Source organism: Aquarana catesbeiana, linkage group LG06 (assembly GCF_042186555.1).
Source record: "Aquarana catesbeiana isolate 2022-GZ linkage group LG06, ASM4218655v1, whole genome shotgun sequence".
Taxonomy (NCBI): Eukaryota; Metazoa; Chordata; class Amphibia; order Anura; family Ranidae; genus Aquarana; species Aquarana catesbeiana.
The window spans coordinates 305,541,306-305,559,561 of NC_133329.1; the positions used below are offsets into that span (position 1 = coordinate 305,541,306).

General features: G+C 41.1%; 1 protein-coding gene across 1 annotated transcript in view; it reads right to left on the reverse strand.

The window, feature by feature from the left end:
• ABCA12 (ATP binding cassette subfamily A member 12) overlaps positions 1-18,256 on the reverse strand; it is a 135,578-nt gene that overhangs the window by 42,468 nt on the left and 74,854 nt on the right. Inside the window, exons 30-32 of the mRNA XM_073633579.1 lie at positions 17,056-17,233; positions 5,486-5,601; positions 3,055-3,226 (exon numbers count right to left, since the gene is read on the reverse strand). Coding sequence (XP_073489680.1) covers positions 3,055-3,226; positions 5,486-5,601; positions 17,056-17,233 — 466 coding nt within the window. The remainder of the gene's footprint in view (positions 1-3,054; positions 3,227-5,485; positions 5,602-17,055; positions 17,234-18,256) is intronic.

Below are 18,256 nucleotides of genomic sequence, written 5' to 3' on the forward strand. Positions count from 1 at the left end.
GCTCCTCCACTGAGCGGGGGCCGGGCTGCATTGAGGGGGGGAGGCTGCACTAACTGAGGGGGGGCTGCAATAACTGAGGGGGGGGGCTGCAGTGAGGGGGGCTGCACTAACTGAGGGAGGGCTGCAGTGAGTGGGGCTGCACTAACTGAGGGGGGGCTGCAATAACTGAGGGGGGGCTGCACTAACTGAGGGGGGGGCTGCACTGAGGGGAGGCTGCACTGAGGGGGGCTGCACTAACTGAGGGGGGGGGCTGCACTGAGGGGGGAGGCTGTACTAACTGGGGGGGGCTGCACTGAGGGGAGGCTGCACTAACTGGGGGGGCTGCACTAAGGGGGGGAGGCTGCACTAACTGAGTGGGGCTGCACTGAGGGGGGGCTGCATTAACTGAGGGGGGGGCTGCATTAACTGAGGGGGGGCTGCACTGAGGGGGGGCTGCACTAACTGAGGGGGGGCTGCACTGGCGGGGGCACCTGATGCAAGGACAGACTCTGGCGGGGGCACCTGATGCAAGGACAGACTCTGCTGGTGGCAGGCGACGTGGCTAGTGACACGCTCAGGGATCCCACTGATTCTGCATTATGGTGAGTTGAATGATTTAATTTTATATTACAATGTAATAATAGAAATAATGCGCTTCAATCATCCTGACACCATAACAACCATGGTGCCGGGATGATTGAAGCGTTAACACCAGGTGTTTGGAGTATCTTTATCTGCTGATTGTTAAACTTTCTAGAATACACATATTTCTATTGTTGTGTAGGACCTGGGGCTGCTGTCCCGTCATTTCCCTCTCCCCCTTTCCCTCTCCCCCTTTCCCTCTCCCCCTTTCCCTCCCCCATTCATCTCAGACTCTAACCATACCCTCTTGAGCCACGCCCACTTTCCGCGTAAGCCACGCCCACTTTCCGCGTAAGCCACGCCCATTTTTCGCCGCGGCGCGCTTCGCGCGCCGCAACTATTATTTTTTACTAGGCCACGCCTACAAACGAATGCCCCGCCTCCTAATTATTGATTGGCTCCGCCTACAGCAAAAAAAAGTGTCCCACATATTTTTTTTTCAATGTTGGCAACTATGAGCTATGCATCATGCATGTCTTTTTAACAGCTTTGGCATAACATTTATCAACTACTAAGAACAATTCCTTTATTATTCCAGTGGGATCATTTGTCAATGTGTCTAGGGAACTGTACCAAAATACAATCTTCTTCTGTAGATTAGATCTCACAGTGTTTCCTTTACAGGGTAATGGATATGATTTTTGCTGATATGTGTGATATTTAGAGAAGATACCAGCAAATCATGTATAAAAAGTTACTAATCATCAGTGGAAAATAATTTAAAGTGGAAATAGATAGGAAAGTATATCATATTAAAAAAAAAAAAAATTTCTTCAGTTACTTCCTGGTTTCCAGACCTAGGCAAATGATACATCCTAGGAGTCTTCCAGAGGGGTGGAGGGAAGGAGAAATTTCTCAGCTAAGCACACCCCCCTGCATGCATGCCTGAGGTTGGGCAGATTAATTCCAGATAAATCATCTGTCCTTACTCAAGATAGCCATGGCCAGAAATGCTAGGGGGGTTTTATCTTTTATCGAAATGATTTCTCAACAAAATAAAGCATGGAGACACTGATGGATAGGTAAGTTAGCTTGAATATTTAAAAAAAATTAAATAACATTTTTGGTTTGTGGTACTCCGATGCAGTGTAGTTCCACTTTAATTGTATTGAGAGGTGCCATTTAAAGGATATTTCAGTTTTAAGTGCTGGGAGTGAGCTCAGTTGATATGTCTGTTCTCCCAGCGCATAGTGGACATTAAGGCCCCATTCACACCTGTGTGTTGCAATGCGTTCCTTTTTTTAGTGCACTTTTGGTGTGTTTGTCATGCAACATCATATGAAAACTTACTCATTTGAATGGGCTTCCCTACGCATTACAAACGTGCCAAAGTAGCTCAAGCACCTTTAATTGGTATTAAGCCATAAGCATTTTGCGTTCCACGTTCCATGTTTAACAACAAAGCACAACAAAATATGAGACTGCTACCTGCTTTTGGGGTGCCATTAAGAAATACAGAAATACATGTTTCTGCTGGCATTTCCAAAGCCTCAGCCCTTCAGCTGTTGCAGAACTACAAGTCCCATCATGCATTTGCCTCTGTCATGCTTGTGGCTGTCAGAGTCTTGCAATGCATCATGGTACTTGTAGTTCCACAACACCTAGTGGGCTGAAGTGTGCCTACCCCTGCTATACAAAATATTGTTTGTAAAAAAATGTATGTTCACTATGGACACGGCACAACTGAATTTCCTTTTATATTGATTCAAAAGTGACCAGAAATTTTTTTTGCTGCATTCAGTGAAGTAATTAAAACGTAGGCGCATACAAAAAGTTAACCTAAATCATCTTTTGTTTGTAAAACAGCTGAAAGACACTTCTTGTTAGCTTAGCTGACCTGGGTTACCATACACCACTTCTCTTTGCGCATTGATAGCATTATTATACTGTCTGTCTATTATATATATTATCTTTTCATAACCCCTTGCAAAGCAGAACATAATGAGGGTGGGAGAGGATCAGGCACTGCTGCATTGTACACTGTTGACACTCTAACATGTTTTCAAGCCCTGGGAGCAGGAGAAGGAAATGTTTGTATAGCTCATGGGAGGAAAGCATAGGTAGGCCCCTAAAAAATAACAAAGCAAACCACGTTGGCAATAAAAAAATACAAACGTGCTATAATAAATAATGATGCACAAATCCTAGCTAGCATGACAGTTTGCGAATACAAAGAGACGTTAAACATTTGACATACTGTATATGTATTGCAAACATTTATTTATGCATTTAGCTGTTCCACTTCTTAAGAGACAGCTATATTGTTCTAAATGTATTTAAGGCTTTGTATTCGTGACAGCTAATAATCATTGTTGGTATTTTATAAATCTTGCCAGAAAGGCAAATAATACAGTGACTCTGATGAGATACATACTGTATATAAATGTACATTGTTAATAATATACATTGCTGAAGACTTAAAACATTAAATACCTGGTAATTTTTGTCAGTTGTACTTGTCTGCTGGAGAAGCATATACACTACAGAAGAAGAGATGATGGTATTGATGCCAATAAACAGGTTGATGCACACATAAGTAATGAATGCCATGCCAGCGTTCTTGAAAGTTCCAGCTATCAGATACATCCAGGCAAAAGTTGCATAGCTGAGAGACACAATTGTAAAATATCAATGACCATGGTCAAGTACATTCTTAAGATAATATCAGATATATTCATTAGTTTATTTACCCACAGAGTGTGTGTCAGAAAAATGATGTTAGGCTCCATAAACATATGCATTAAACAAACTTTTATACTAAGTCACATGGTACGCCAAAGACACTGTGCTGCAACACTAAACATCTATAGTATTTGCAAGTGGTACAGAGTACTATGTTAATTTTCATGCTGTGTTAACCCCTTCAGTACCAGGCACTTTTACCCCCTTCCTGCCCAGGTCAATTCCTTCCTGCCCTCCCTGCCCAGGACTGTCCCGAAAAGTTAGTCTTTAGGAGGATTGCATGCTGAACTGAGCAGAAGAATTGTTCCCAAAGTTTGCAACTTAGAGAAGAGCATCCTCTGTTTCTGTTAGTGGTTATGAAGTATCCCATACTACTCTACATCCCATCCAAGTTCTCTAAAATAATACTAAAGAACAATACATCCCCTAGAATTCTCTTTGTGTCAGTGTGCCTGGGCTGTGCTCTGTGTGTGCTGGCACCCTCTGCATTAGTGAAAGAACTCTGGTCATCCTCATCATCATCTGTGCTGGAAGTGTACAGTGACTATGCTTTTGAACCATCATCAGCCAGCGGCCGTTTCAGGGGTATCGCTACAAAAGCAACTTTTTTTCTGTTGCTTCCTGCTTTTGCAGCCTCTGTTACCAACAAACATTTAGGAAGCTATTTCAATGTATTCAGGGACAGGGACCAATAGTTATCATTTATGTGTGTGAGATCAATTTGTTCAGATACTGTATATCTGAAATATTTACAATGCTTTGTTGATCAAACAAATGTAACTGTATGGACCAGCAGGGGACCGGACACTTGTAAAACTGGGGCAAGGGCCACAGAATCGAAATAGCAGCCAAGGACAATGTCTAAGCAACAACCAGGTGTTAGCATTTTGAGAGGGAAGTCAACAGCACATGTTGAAGTCAAGCCAGAAAGCCAGTTAGAGATTGGACAAACATAAATATTACAGACTGATGGCAGGGATAAAGAATGTATATGGCAGTGTTCCACATACCTTGCCAGCAGGAGGTGGAAGGCATTATGAGGTGCTAGATCTAGGAGCTTATATGTGCTTGGCCTTCAACAGAGCCCCTGATGGTGACTATGGAATTTGCCCTAGCATACTTTTCCAGACTGAGGGTTTCAGTATTACTTTGCTGGTGACAACTGACAAACAGGTAATGACAGACTAGCTACAGGCATGGAGCACAAATGAATACATGGGGTGACAGGGTTAGAAGAACACTGTCAAAAAATGTAAAGGCTGAATGGTAGAAGGGTTAAGCCAAGGTAACAATTAGACAAGAATTATATACAGGGAATAACAAGGCTAAGAAGCCAGGATGCAGAGAGATACCAGAGTTGAACATCAATTTTCCTGTGGAAAATAATGAGACATGGCAGGCCTTAATTAGACAAAGGTTGCAAACACCACACAAGTGGGGATATGGTGAAAAAAGACAAAACACAGCCTAAAATAAAGAAAACATAGAAGAGATCACATAGCATGAGCGAATCTGAAATAAACTTTATATCCAAATATAAAAAATAAAATAAAATAAGAAAACAGGTGAACCAATATCTGCGCTAACTAAAAAGAACAACAAGAGCAGCCAGCATAGATTGTTGATTTCATCAAACACAAATATAAAAAGCCAAAATGCAGTGAGGCTGGCTGATGCAAGTATGCTGTGAGCCATGGATTATTTTCTTTTTGTGATGATGTTCCTTTTTTACCTGTAAGTAGACTACAATAAATACGTGTGTTTTACCTCTATGGGCTTCACTATTGTTGCTTTTTTCCTACTGGGTTTTATCCTGCTGGTGATCGCACAATTCATCCATCTTCTTATGTGAGTCCTGATGTCCTTTTGATATTTGATGACCTGACTATTTTCATGACCTGCCTGTCAAGGATAGAGTGTGCCTTTCGGATCTACTGTTAACCCTTTGCATCATGTGATTACATTGCTTGTTTTCATATCTTTCTGGTAAGCAGATTGATAGCACGTGGGTGTGGTGTGCCTTTCCTTTGCACACTGAAGTTTGGTGGAGGCTTCACGTCATCTCTACTTCTTATTGATTTTCTATGGACTATCACATATATTTTTAAATTTGTTTCACCTAAGCGCTGCATTTTGGCTTTTTAAAAATAAAATAAACACCCCACTGAGGTAATCAGCTTACCCAAATAAAATAAACAGCAGAGACACTGCTCCAAGGTTGGGGTAGTTGTAGAATGCTGGAAGTTTAAAGGCTGCTATCATTGCAATGGAAAGGCCTACCGGTATGAAGTAGATGACCTGGTGAAGAGAACACAAAATAACTTGCTTAGTTGTTCATACATAAGAATGAATCTAATCAATGAGAGAATGTGTACAAATGAAGAAAACTAAAGCAATTAGCTTTGCATAACATTACAATTGTCAAAATTCTTCCTTCTTTCAGATTCTTTCAGCAGGCATTAGTTAGCTCACTCACTCAAGCATTTCAGGTAATCAGCTACCCTGTTTCCCCGAAAATAAGACCTAGCGTGATTGTCAGTGATGGCTGCAATATAAACCCTACCCCCCCAAATAAGCCCTACCCTGTTTCCCCGAAAATAAGCCCTACCCTGAAAATAGGACCTACAAGGGCTTATTTGGGAGGTAGGGCTTATATTGCAGCCATCACCGACAGTCACGCTAGATCTTATTTTCGGGGAAACAGGGTAATTATTGGTTTAATCAATAATGGAGCTAACATAAGGGTAAGTTTATATTCTGACTCTAGTTAACATTTAAGAAATATTCCACATTAAAGAACTGGCAACTCTGCACCTGAGCCTTGGATATGAAGGCTCATATACTACTCCTTAGAACATAAGGGGCACTCTTTTACACCATCAGAAAATACCCAAGGTAGAAGCAAAAGTCGGAGCAGTTTGGACCAACATATATGAACAAATCCTAAACATCTTGTCAAATTTAAGGGAGATCTGCCCATTGTGCATGACCTGCCGCATGATGACATTACATTATACAATCTTATTATACAATGTATTTACAATCTCTTTAGATTTACCAAAACTAATAATATGTAATATGATGACAACCCTAAGCAATCTATGTAATTTGTATTAAATAAGACAGCTCCCCACAGTACTGTACATAGTTAATGGTAGATATAAAGGGGGTTATACAATCAAATTGCAGAGTGTGTGGTCAGCTTTGCAGCCTTTCCCTGTGTACTCTTTTACATGAATAATAATGCCTGATTAATAAAGTTGCAATATGTAATATCGCATGTTAAAAGGCCATATAGATAACATGGTCATATTGTTTGAGTCATCAAAAGGGGAAAGTCCTAATGAGGTATGACATGTTTTCCTTGCAATTTCTCCTGATTTGCAAAGCTTTTTCACTAGGTGAAAAAAGATAATTTTACATGTCAAGATTGCTTTAGCTTTTCAACTGCTGCATGCTACTAAAATGCTAGTTGTTGCACAATGAGGCAGTGGTCTTTTCATGATTTAGAAGCCCAGTAGGAAGAACATAGGGTAACAATTAAAATAAAATTACTTTATTTTTGCTTTAACTTAAGCCAGACTTTTTCTTGCAGTTTTAGCTATAATAGGGAAACATTAGTAACCCTGTCAGATTTGTTTGCTGTATCCCTACTGGGGAGATTCATCCTCTGTATATGTTCTAGTAAACATTTTCAGTGAAGGAAAACCCAAACAGACAATAGAGCAGGGATAAAGGGAAAACCTTCAGTTGGGGACACCAGTTAAACAGCCAATGGTTGCTCAAGTTGCTCACTTTAGAGAGATTTCCTCTTGTTTCCTGTTGTGTCTATGGAACAGGAATAGAAGGGAAATCTCCCCAATGGGACACAAAAACCTTGACAGGGGTACCCAAAATGAAAAAAAAAAATGTTTTGGCTTTAGATTTATTTTACCAGAGAAATGACTCACACGGGTTATCTGCTTACAGTGCTGAGTACAATAACTTACTAGATATAATATAGTTCAGCATTAGCTATTATAATTCATACAATGATGTAAGCAGGAAATTCAGACAGTCACACGCAGAGTTCCCATCACTGTTTATCATCACAAGTCTGCCTCGGTTTTAAACAGGAGATCAGAAAGTGATAGAAGTGCTATATCCTTTTCAAATTTTTAAAGAAATATATTAACACAGAGTTTTAGTCTCCCCACCATGGGTTCATTCTGATTATGCATGTAGCCATCCTGAGCTAGGAGTGAATCTTTAAATTTAGTTCTACTGGCTTCTAATGAGCCTGGGCTTGTAATCAGCCTAGCTGAATTGATAGTTTTGTACGCATTTGGTCTCCCCTGCACCTAGTGTTATTGTTTGCTTCTGCCTGCTGTCAGGGAGAAGATACAATAATGCTGGGTTATTAATATTTATGTCTCCCTGGCCAACCACTAGGAGGTTTACTGTTTTCTAGTGGTACAGGCTTGGGGAAGGCTGGGGGAAGATATAAATGTTTGGGGTGACTATGTAAGCTCTCTTGTCTCTAAGACTTTGCCTGGTGAGGACACATGCTGCTGGCATTCTTTGACCTATCAAACATGCTGCCTGGGAAGGCCACTTGTACTGTTAGAAAAAAAGGTCTTGGTATAAGGCTTAAACTTACACTGACTTGTTGAAGGTAGATTTCCCCATAAGGAGTGGAGTTGATCCTAGGAAGGAGCACCCAGAAGGAACTTCTGCAGCCTGGCAGCTTACACCACCAATTCCCCCCCCCACTGCTGGCTAGTAGGACTGGAACTGTAGTTACAGCTGACAACTCCTCACATAGGCACCACCACTCCTGCAATCACTCCTCTCATCACCACTGTGCCAGCATTCCCCCCAATGCACCTTTATTGCTCTCATCCCCCCCTCCCCTCCCCATGCTCTCACCACTACAACTGACCCTTATCCTCCTACTCCTGCACCACATTTGTACACCCACCTCCACTCTCACCACTGTGTCAGTCCCTCCTCATCTCCCTCTGTTCTCTCCACCTTTTCCAACATGTCTATTCCTTACGTAGCATTTCCCCAACCCCTACCTCAAAGCTCGTTGCCACTGCATCAGTGCCTGCCACTGTACCAATAAGCACTTCTCTTCTCTCTACCACTGCAGCAATGCATCCTTCCTTATGCAGCCTGTTCAACGAATGGGCACACTTTTGCTAGTTAATGTTGATAAAACTTTTGTATTAAATTTGTAGTGCTATCAGTACCACGGACCGCTAATAAAATACCACTTCTTACCATTCATTTTAAACTAGCATTTGCTTAAATTAAATGAAAAGTCTGGGTACAACATTAATAAATGTTACATACATTCAATACTGTGAATAATGTTAAGTCATTATGAAACAACTCCAAGCAAAATATGTTCATACCGAACTGCTTTATTTATTGATCCTACCTGAATCAATCCCAGTTTTCCTTAATATCCTTTTCAGAACTAAACATTTTGAGTAGAGCTAAGCTATCTTGTGTTTGAGATGCTATGTATATAGCAAGCAACAGATTAAATACAGAATGGAGAATTTATAGCTCCAAGAGCTAAAGAACCTTCTTGTATTTCCCCAGACTACAGCCATGTCTCAGGGCAGATGTAGTCCTGTGTAATAGGCTGTTTTTTTTATCATTACTGTGCATGGTTTGCGCTTACTAAATTCATTTCTCACTGCTAATATTTGCTTGTATACTCAAGATATTAGCATCCTAATCCATGTTTTCTTGTGTTTGTTCTAAACAAACACAACCATTTAGCAGTTTTCCAGCAACCAAAAAGAGACACATGGGAAATAGATCAAATCTGTGTCAGGCAATTTTGTTGTACTTTCTAACTACAAATGATAATGATAATGATAAAAATTAGACCACCTGCCCATTATTTAAGTCAGTGGTCATCAACTCTGTCCTCAGGGCCCACTTACAGGCCAGGTTTGCAAGATAACTTATATACATCACAGGTGATCTCATTTGCTGCTCAGTGTAATACATAAAATCTCACCTGTTAGTGGGCCCTGAGGACAGGGTTGATGACCACTGATTTAAAGGACCACTGTCACAAAAGATATTATATTCTGCTAACTGTATACAGTTAAAGTGGTTGTAAACCCATTACAACCACTTTAACCTACAGGTAAGCCTAGATTAAGGCTTACCTGTAGGTGCAAGAAATATCTCCCAAACCTAAAAGGTTTGGGAGATATTTGCAGGAATATCAGCACCAATGTCTATGGCGCATGCGCCGTAGACATCGGGCGCAGGCGCACTGAGCATGCCGTTTCTAACGGCGATCATGCCGTTAGTGGCGGCACCAGCGCACATGCGCGGGAGTGACTTCATCGCGGCTCCAGCCAGTCACAGCGCCAGAGCAGCGATACCCGGAAGTCACTCCGGGATAGATGGCAGCATCGGAGGAGGCGAACGAGGGCCAATGCTGGGGCTTCGATCTCAGGTAAGTAATTAATACTGAGCTAGTATGTTATGCATACTAGCTCATTATGTGTTTGCCTTGCAGGGTGTATTTTCTTTTCTTTTTTTTAAAGGGTTTACTTCATCTTTAATACATGTAATGATTGTATATCTACTTGAGGCCCGCCCTATAGCAGTTTTACTGCTATAAGGTGGCACCTCTGTGCTGGATCACGTATATGTATGTATACTGACTCTTCTGCGTAGGGGAAGCGTAGGGGCCGCGCATGTGCGCTGCTGCCAGCTCGTTCCCACTGTTATTATACACAGCGGGTACCGCGTAGTCATTGTCCGCCAGCATCCACCAATCATCTGACAGAGAGGCAGAACGGTGGTCTGCCTATGAAAACAAGGCAGATCGTCGTTCTGACAGTAGGGAAGAGATGGAATTTGTGTCTCTGAAAAGCAAAGAGATGGAATTTGTGTCTCTGAAAAGCAAGGAACAAATTCCATCTCTTCTCCTAGTAAAATCACCTCCCACAGTGTAGTAAAACACTGACTAGACACACAGTTAACCCTGTGATAGCCCCTGATATTAACCCCTTCCCAGCCAGTGTCATTAGTACAGTGACAGTGCATATTTTTAAGCACTGATCAATATATTGGTGTCACTGGTCCCCAAAAAAGGTCAGTTAGTGTCCGAATTCCGCCGCAATATCGCAGTCCCACTATATGTTGCTGATCGCCGCCATCACTAGTAAAAAAAAAAATAAATAAAAATATCCAGTAGTTTGTGGACACTATAACTTTTGCACAAACCAATCAATATATATTTATTGTGATTTTTTTTTTTTTTTTACCAAAAACATGTAGCAGAATACATATTGGCCTCAATTCATGAAGAAATTAGATTTTTCAATTTTCTTATCGGATGTGTTTTATAGCAGAAAGTAAAAAATATATTTTTTTTTTCAAAATTGATGTTTTTATATATATATATATATATATATATATATATATATATATATATATATATATATATAGCGCAAAAAAATAAAAAATGCAGAGGTAATTAAATACCATCAAAAGAAAGCTCTATTTATGTGAAAAAAAGGACATGATATTTTTTGGGGTACAGCGGCTCACGACCTCACAATTGTCAGTCAAAGTAACACAGTGCTGTAACACAAAGAATGGCCAGGTCATGAAGGGGGATAAATCTTCAGGAGGTCAAGTGGATTACAGTAAATTCCCCTTTTTTTAAATTTTAAAACCCTTTACTTTATTCTCCACACTTACATGCAGACCTAGGTAACATAGGTGAATAACCTAATATGGGATGAATATCTTTCTCTCACAATAAATTTTTCTCTACTATAACATCTCAAATTGATGGCAGCGGTGTTTCCTTGACCATAGTAACAACTGCTCAAACTGGAACATCTATCTGATATACCTTATATATTGACCATTACACCTTTTAGGCACAAACAGGCTGCCATGCAAGTTAAAGTTGTTGTAAACATCAGTCATGAAATCTGAGCAAAGCACATATATCTCTAGTATTTACTTATCTTTCTCCAAAGTTCTAAGTGTTGTTTCTCTCTGGTGCTTTGTTCCTCTGTTATCAGCATGTATCACTACTGAGAAGTTTTCCCTACGCATTAAATAAATTTGTGTGGACAAAAAGGGGGGGGGGAGAGCTCCACAGACAGCTTGTCTATTCAGAACACAGTTCTTCTAATGTGTGGAGGGTGGTTGTGCCTTTCCTCCAATCAGCTCTCACACACTGTTACTGCAGCCTCTCTGCCCCCTCCTCTGTGCTCCTGACAGATGAAGAAAGATTTTAACAAATTTCAGCCCTTTTGAAGGGTATAGGAAAGAGAGGACTGTAGGTAAACAAATAAAACCTATATAGGAGGATTTGTTTCATCTCTGTGTATCATCTGAGGCTGTTAACTTCACTGGGTATATGTGAGGGTTTACATCCACTTTAAGTTTTGTGCACTATACAGGTATATCCAAGCTCTCCTTTTTCAGGCTTATCTGGTAAAGAGAGCAAGAAAAAAATGCAGTTTTACTGCAGCCAATCAGAATCAATGTATTGGTCTGACCTCAGTAACATGAATCATGACTGCTATTGGTTACTAGACTTTGTCCTTAGGCTTTACACCTTGCACTTTTTAATAAATAAGCCAATTCATTTTTAAAACATTGCTCCAGTTTTGGATAACGCTTTTCTAATTAAGAAAAAAAAATATTCACGCTTATTCCAAGTGTCTTCTGGCTGGTCCATTGACTTCACAGGCCCCTCCACTTCTCTTCTGATGTTAGCAGTGGGCAGTCCCTACTCCTGCACTGAACAGCACTAATATAATGATATTGAGTGCAATTTAGTTCAATAGCACTGCACACTTAGGCCAGCATGATGACACATTCTTAGGGGGTGTATCTAATAACATCCTATACTTACAAGAAGTAGGTTGAATGATGCTTGCTGTCATTTACCCCAAAAACATAGAACGGACCATCTGCGTTAGACTAAAGGTAGGTATTGCAGAAAAGGGAGAAACTGCTGGCCTAATTATTTTTGGAGCTGGAGATCTGCTTTAATACATTTTGATTTTCTTTTATAAAATCCAATACAATGCAATAAATAAAAAAAATAAATAAAATAAATAAAACTATAAGTCACAAAACTGTTGATGTTGCAGTCTAGCAGTCTAACTTTGAATGCTTATTCTAGAATACAAGTTCCTGGTTGTAGCTAAAAAAAAACAAAAAACCTTTTGCTAAATATTTTATGTAATTTCCAAAAGAAATATATATGAATTTTATTGCTACAAGTCTGTTTGTTTTAGTCCTCTTTTTCCCTTTTAATGAAAGAAACTGCAGCACTGCTATATTTAATGTATAAATTCATGTTCTCTTCTCTATGGCCAAGTGTGAACTGTTCATGTTCCTCTCAGCGTTATTTCATTTTTATTTTTGTGTCCAGTCATGCCCAGTCAGCATATTATCTCCGTTTGTTCATAAAGTGCAGAGACAAACATTTGACAAATGACAGGGACCTGTCCTTCACTGATCCTCTTAGCAATATACCCCAGCTGTCACTGACATATCCAAGGTCAGCCACAGAGTTTTGGCTGTGACTTGGACTATTAGGGTTAATGAGGTGTAAGAGAAAAGTAATGTAGATACAGTAGCAAGAACTGTGTTGGATGACTGGAGAAGTGTGATTTGTCTCTGAAAACAGCTTCACTTTCCTACAAGTGCTTAAGGCAGCTGTCTGTGTTACTCAGATGTTTGCTATAAAATATTCATATCAACTTTCTGAACATTATTCAGTGTACGCAGGGCAAGGCTGCAGGCTAGCATAACAATTATCAGGTTACTGTTGCTAAAAGCAAAAATCTAAACTCAATTTTAGCTACATGTTTTTTCCCAGATTGCAAGGCATTTGGATTAGGTATCAGTTCCCTGCAGTTATAGGGAAACAAATATTTAAGGCTAGCCCTATGGTAACTATGGGAAAAAATACTAAAACACGCAAGAACTATATTTTTTCAAATTGGTTGTGATGGTTCTGTATAAATGCTCCCTATGTATCTGCTTGTGCCCAAGGCACAATTTCCAGATGCAAAGATGACTTTTCAAATGGCACAGATTTTCAGATGGCACAGCTCCAGGGGTTGGCAATAGACCTAACTAGCGTGTTAATGTTTTTTCTTCTATGCATTATGCAAAGCTGGACTACTTAACACTTTTGCTTCCATCTTCAGACTACTTTAGTAGGGTAACAAATACAGATTTGTGATTAGATCACAAAGGCATGGCTTTGAGCAGATGTGTTTTGGGTGGCATCTGCTGTCTCACAGAAAAACATGGGTCTGACCTGCCACCGCTCGCCTTGACCATACACATAGCAACCAAAATGATAAAATAGAGGAACACTAGTACTGTAGACTAAGGGGCACACACACACACTATATTACCAAAAGTATTGGGATGCCTGCATTTAAAAGCGCATGAACTTTAATGGCATCCCAGTCTTATTCCGTAGGGTTCAATATTGAGTTTGCCCACCCTTTGCAGCTTCAAATCTTCTAGGAAGGCTGTCCACAAGGTTTATGGGTGTGTCCAGGGGAATGTTTGACCATAGACACACCTTAGTGCCTAACCTCACAAATGCGCTTCTGGAAGAATGGTCAAACATTCCCATAGAAACACTCCTAAATCTTGTGGACAGCCTTCCCAGAAGAATTGAAGCTTTTATAGCTGCAAAGGGTGGACCAACTCAATATTGAACCCTACGGACTAAGACTGGGATGTTTTTAAAGTTTATGTGCGTGTAAAGGCAAGTGTCCAAATACTTTTGGCAATGCAGTGTATATTGACCTAATACTATCACTAAAAAACACTTGAAGAACACACAGTATAATACTGAAGCTAAATCAAAATCCAGTCCCCCTGTCAGAACACAATAGCTCAGTGGGGAAGATCCAGGGCCGGATTTGCCACAAGGCCACCGAGGCCAGGCCTCAGGGTGGCAGTGGTGCAGGGGCGGCGCTGCTCCTGTGGTGACTTTGAGGCCACCCCCCCCTTTCAGGCTGCCCATCAAAGTCGATTAAGGGCACCGGTGCCCTTAGAAAAGATGGCCGGGAGCCGCCCACTACTGTGCATGCACCGTTCCGAAGCCAGCCGGCCGGCCGGTCTCGGGTAAGCTCGTACATGATCGGCTGGGCGGCGCATGCGCAGTAACGTGATTGCGCTGCCCGGCGCCATTTTTGAAAAAATTGAGAAGTAATGTCAGCGGTGCAGCAGCGGGGGAGAGAGATGACATCTCTCGTTGCCCGCACCGCTGTTCCACCCTCCTCCATCTGGTGGCAGCCAGGCAGCGTGGCAAGTGACATCTCCATCTGGTGGCAGCGTGGCAAGTGACATCCCCATCTGGTGGCAGCGTGGCAAGTGACATATCCCCATCTGGTGGCAGTGTGGCAAGTGACATCTCCATCTGGTGGCAGGCAGGCAGTGTGGCAAGTGACATCTCCATCTGGTGGCAGCGTGGCAAGTGACATCTCCATCTGGTGGCAGCATGGCAAGTGAAATCCCCATCTGGTGGCAGTGTGGCAAGTGACATCTCCATCTGGTGGCAGCCAGGCAGTGTGGCAAGTGACATCTCCATCTGGTGGCAGGCAGGCAGTGTGGCAAGTGACATCTCCATCTGGTGGCAGGCAGCGTGGCAAGTGACATCTCCATCTGGTTGCAGCCATGCAGTGTGGCAAGTGACATCTCCATCTGGTGGCAAGCAGGCAGTGTGGCAAGTGACATTTCCATCTGATGGCAGGCAGCGTGGCAAGTGACATCTCCATATGGTGGCAGGCAGCATGGCTAGTGACATCTCCATCTGGTGGCAGGCAGCGTGGCAAGTGACATCTCCATCTGGTGGCAGCATGGCAAGTGACATCTCCATCTGGTGGCAGCATGGCAAGTGACATCTCCATCTGGTGGCAGCATGGCAAGTGACATCCCCATCTGGTGGCAGGCAGCGTGGCTAGTGACATCTCCATCTGGTGGCAGCGTTGCAAGTGACATCTCCATCTGGTGGCAGCCTGGCAAGTGACGTCTCCATCTGGTGGCAGCGTGGCAAGTGACATCCCCATCTGGTGGCAGGCAGCGTGGGAAGTGACATCTCCATCTGGTGGCAGGCATAGTGGCAAGTGACATGCTCAGGGCCCCCAATGATTCTGCATTATGGTGAGTTGAACTATTTCATTTTACATTACAATGTAATGATAGAAGTAATGCGTTTCAATCATCCTGACACCATAACAACCATGGTGCTGGGGATGATTGAAACACTAACACCAGCCATTACCCTGAAAAATTGCCCGCAAAAAATCCTTTCCCCTTGCGCGCTTACCCTGAAAAAAAAAAAGTATTTTTAGTCTGTACAATTAAAGCCAGTTATTTTCAGTGTTCTCATGTGTGGAGATATGTTTTTAATTGATCTATTGTAGCAGTCATCGATAAAGGACAAGAATGGTGGTGTGTGTGTGTGTGGGGGGGGCGGCATTGAAGGACCCGGCCTTGGGGAGGCAAAGGGAGTAAATCCGTGCCTGGGAAGATCCCTGTACTAACATTGGATTGTTAGTACAGGATCTCCTCTGGAGCTCTTCAGTTTTTTTTCGTTCAGCCTACTTGGTCCAACTAAGAAAAACTGATAGTGTGTGCCAGGCTTTAGTCTAGCTCTGTTTAGTAGAGTCTTTTTTCTTCTATTGGTCTATTATTCTATAGTGGCTCTTTTCAACTTATCTTTATATATTGCGTAGGTTATGGTATGTACTCAGTAATTATTCTTTAAAACTTACAATAAAACAGCACATATCAGCTTTTAAGGTAAGCATACAACAGCACTAGAAAAAGCTTTCTAAGTAAATTTCATAAACAATCAGTAATTTTTCATTTAGCACATTTTGCCAGCATAATTTGACAGGCCACATTTTACATAGTTACATAGTTAGTCCGGTTGAAAAAAGACACAAGTCCATCCAGTTCAACCATAAAAAATAAATAAATAAATACAATGAAAAATATCATACAATCCCATATACCCAATCCTATACCCACAGTTGATCCAGAGGAAGGCGATCCAATTTGCTACAGCAGGGGAAATAATTCCTTCCTTCCTAACTTGACAGTTAAAGGATATCTAAACCCAAAAAATGCATTTTATATATTGCAGCTTACCAGTTCTTAGATGTGCTGGCTGCATTACTTTTTTGTGTTAAAAAATGTTAAGCAATTACAGAAAATACCCGTTGAACTTGCCAAAAATGCAGTGTCATTGTCGCCTCCTGTGAGCTGTATTTCACAATTATCCATATGTTTATTGTGGAAACTGCTAGTCACATAAATCCTCCATGTAATGGAAATGGAGAAAGGCAGACATGTTTAATGTCCTATCTATGTGACAACCATGGCTGCCCCATAGTACAGTAGAGAAAATAAGCCAGGACAGGGTGTTATTTGGAGGATTATCGGGTGAAAATAAATATAATGCAACCAATATATCAAAGGACAGGTAGGTGAAATATATTTTTGTTTTTAGGTTTAGATAAATTTCAAGGCCTGTGGTCTTCAAAGGATGGGACATATTAGTAACTAGTATAATAGAGTTACTAGTCTTGGGCTGAGATTAGTAGGTTCCAAGTCAGGGTTTAAACGTATTTCTTTATTTTCCTGCTCTTGGGAGGTAATGATGTGATACATGCACAGTTGAATACATTTAATTATCTCTGAGCAGACAATAAACTGAACATTTACCAAGTCATAGAGGAAGCTTGTTATCCAATAAAGGACCTCTCCAACGCCGGCAATGTGCTGCAGTCTCTTCGAACCATTGTCGTACTCTTTCACAATATAGGTAACAAAACTTGCCGTAGTGATGGAGTAGCCAACCAGAACAGAAAGTGCCACCAACGTATTCACCAAGGTAATGGTCCTGCAGATGAAGAAGAATGATTCTCAGAGGAGGAAACATGTCCCCACCAGATGGAAATTGTACATTTCATGGGCTCCTTCATCTCTCTATACTCTCGCTATTACTTATGAATAAAAATACACAGAGAACTGCTACACAGTTGTTAAAGAGATGAATAAGGGTGCCTAAAAAAACAGACAGGTAAATACATCTTCTGCATTACTGCAGCACGGCTTTTAAATTATGAGTGTGACCATAATACCCAGAAATGTATTAAGTCTCTAACAGAAAGAAGAATTTCTAGAAGTCTGGAGTCCCAGAGGAGCATGAGGCAACATAAAAGACAGCAATATATTTTGTGTGCAAGCTGATGTTTCTGTGTGCAATCCTTGACACAAGATCCATTTTTGTGCCTGTGATTTTCCGTTACCTCTGAATTTTATATAACAATCCTACTGCTGTTCAATAATTGGCTAATAATTGTGCCGCAATGCTCCAGAGAGTTTATCTATACTTGTGGCCAACATTTGCATATTTAAGGCAGTCTGAAAATCTGTCTGGTTATAGAACAAGACTGGGTAACTTAACAATTCCCACTTTGTTATTTAAAAATAAGAGAAACTAGAAATGTTTTTGGTCAATTATTAATTTGTTTACTATATTCATCCTCAAACTGATGTGTTACATTTATTCTAACTATGCAAATATACAAGATTTTTATTTTACAAATAAAAATTATAACAACAGGGTGCACCCTTGACACAGGAATCCCAGAGCATTTCAGTTTTGTTGAAGCCAAAGCAACAACAGTGATTACCTATGTCTCTCTCTTTCTTTCTAATATAAGCTTTATATGCCCCATCTGGGCAAAGCAAGCAGAGAGATGGGGATAAGCCACTCCCTTAAATCATGCAGTTGTGTGTAAATTTGTGCTTGAGCTACTGAGCTCTGTAAATAGTGCACTTTTTAACACAGCAGCTCAGAATAGACAAAAGTAAACATCTGAAAATAAGGCTATAGCTCCACTTGCTGGTTTCGGAAAGA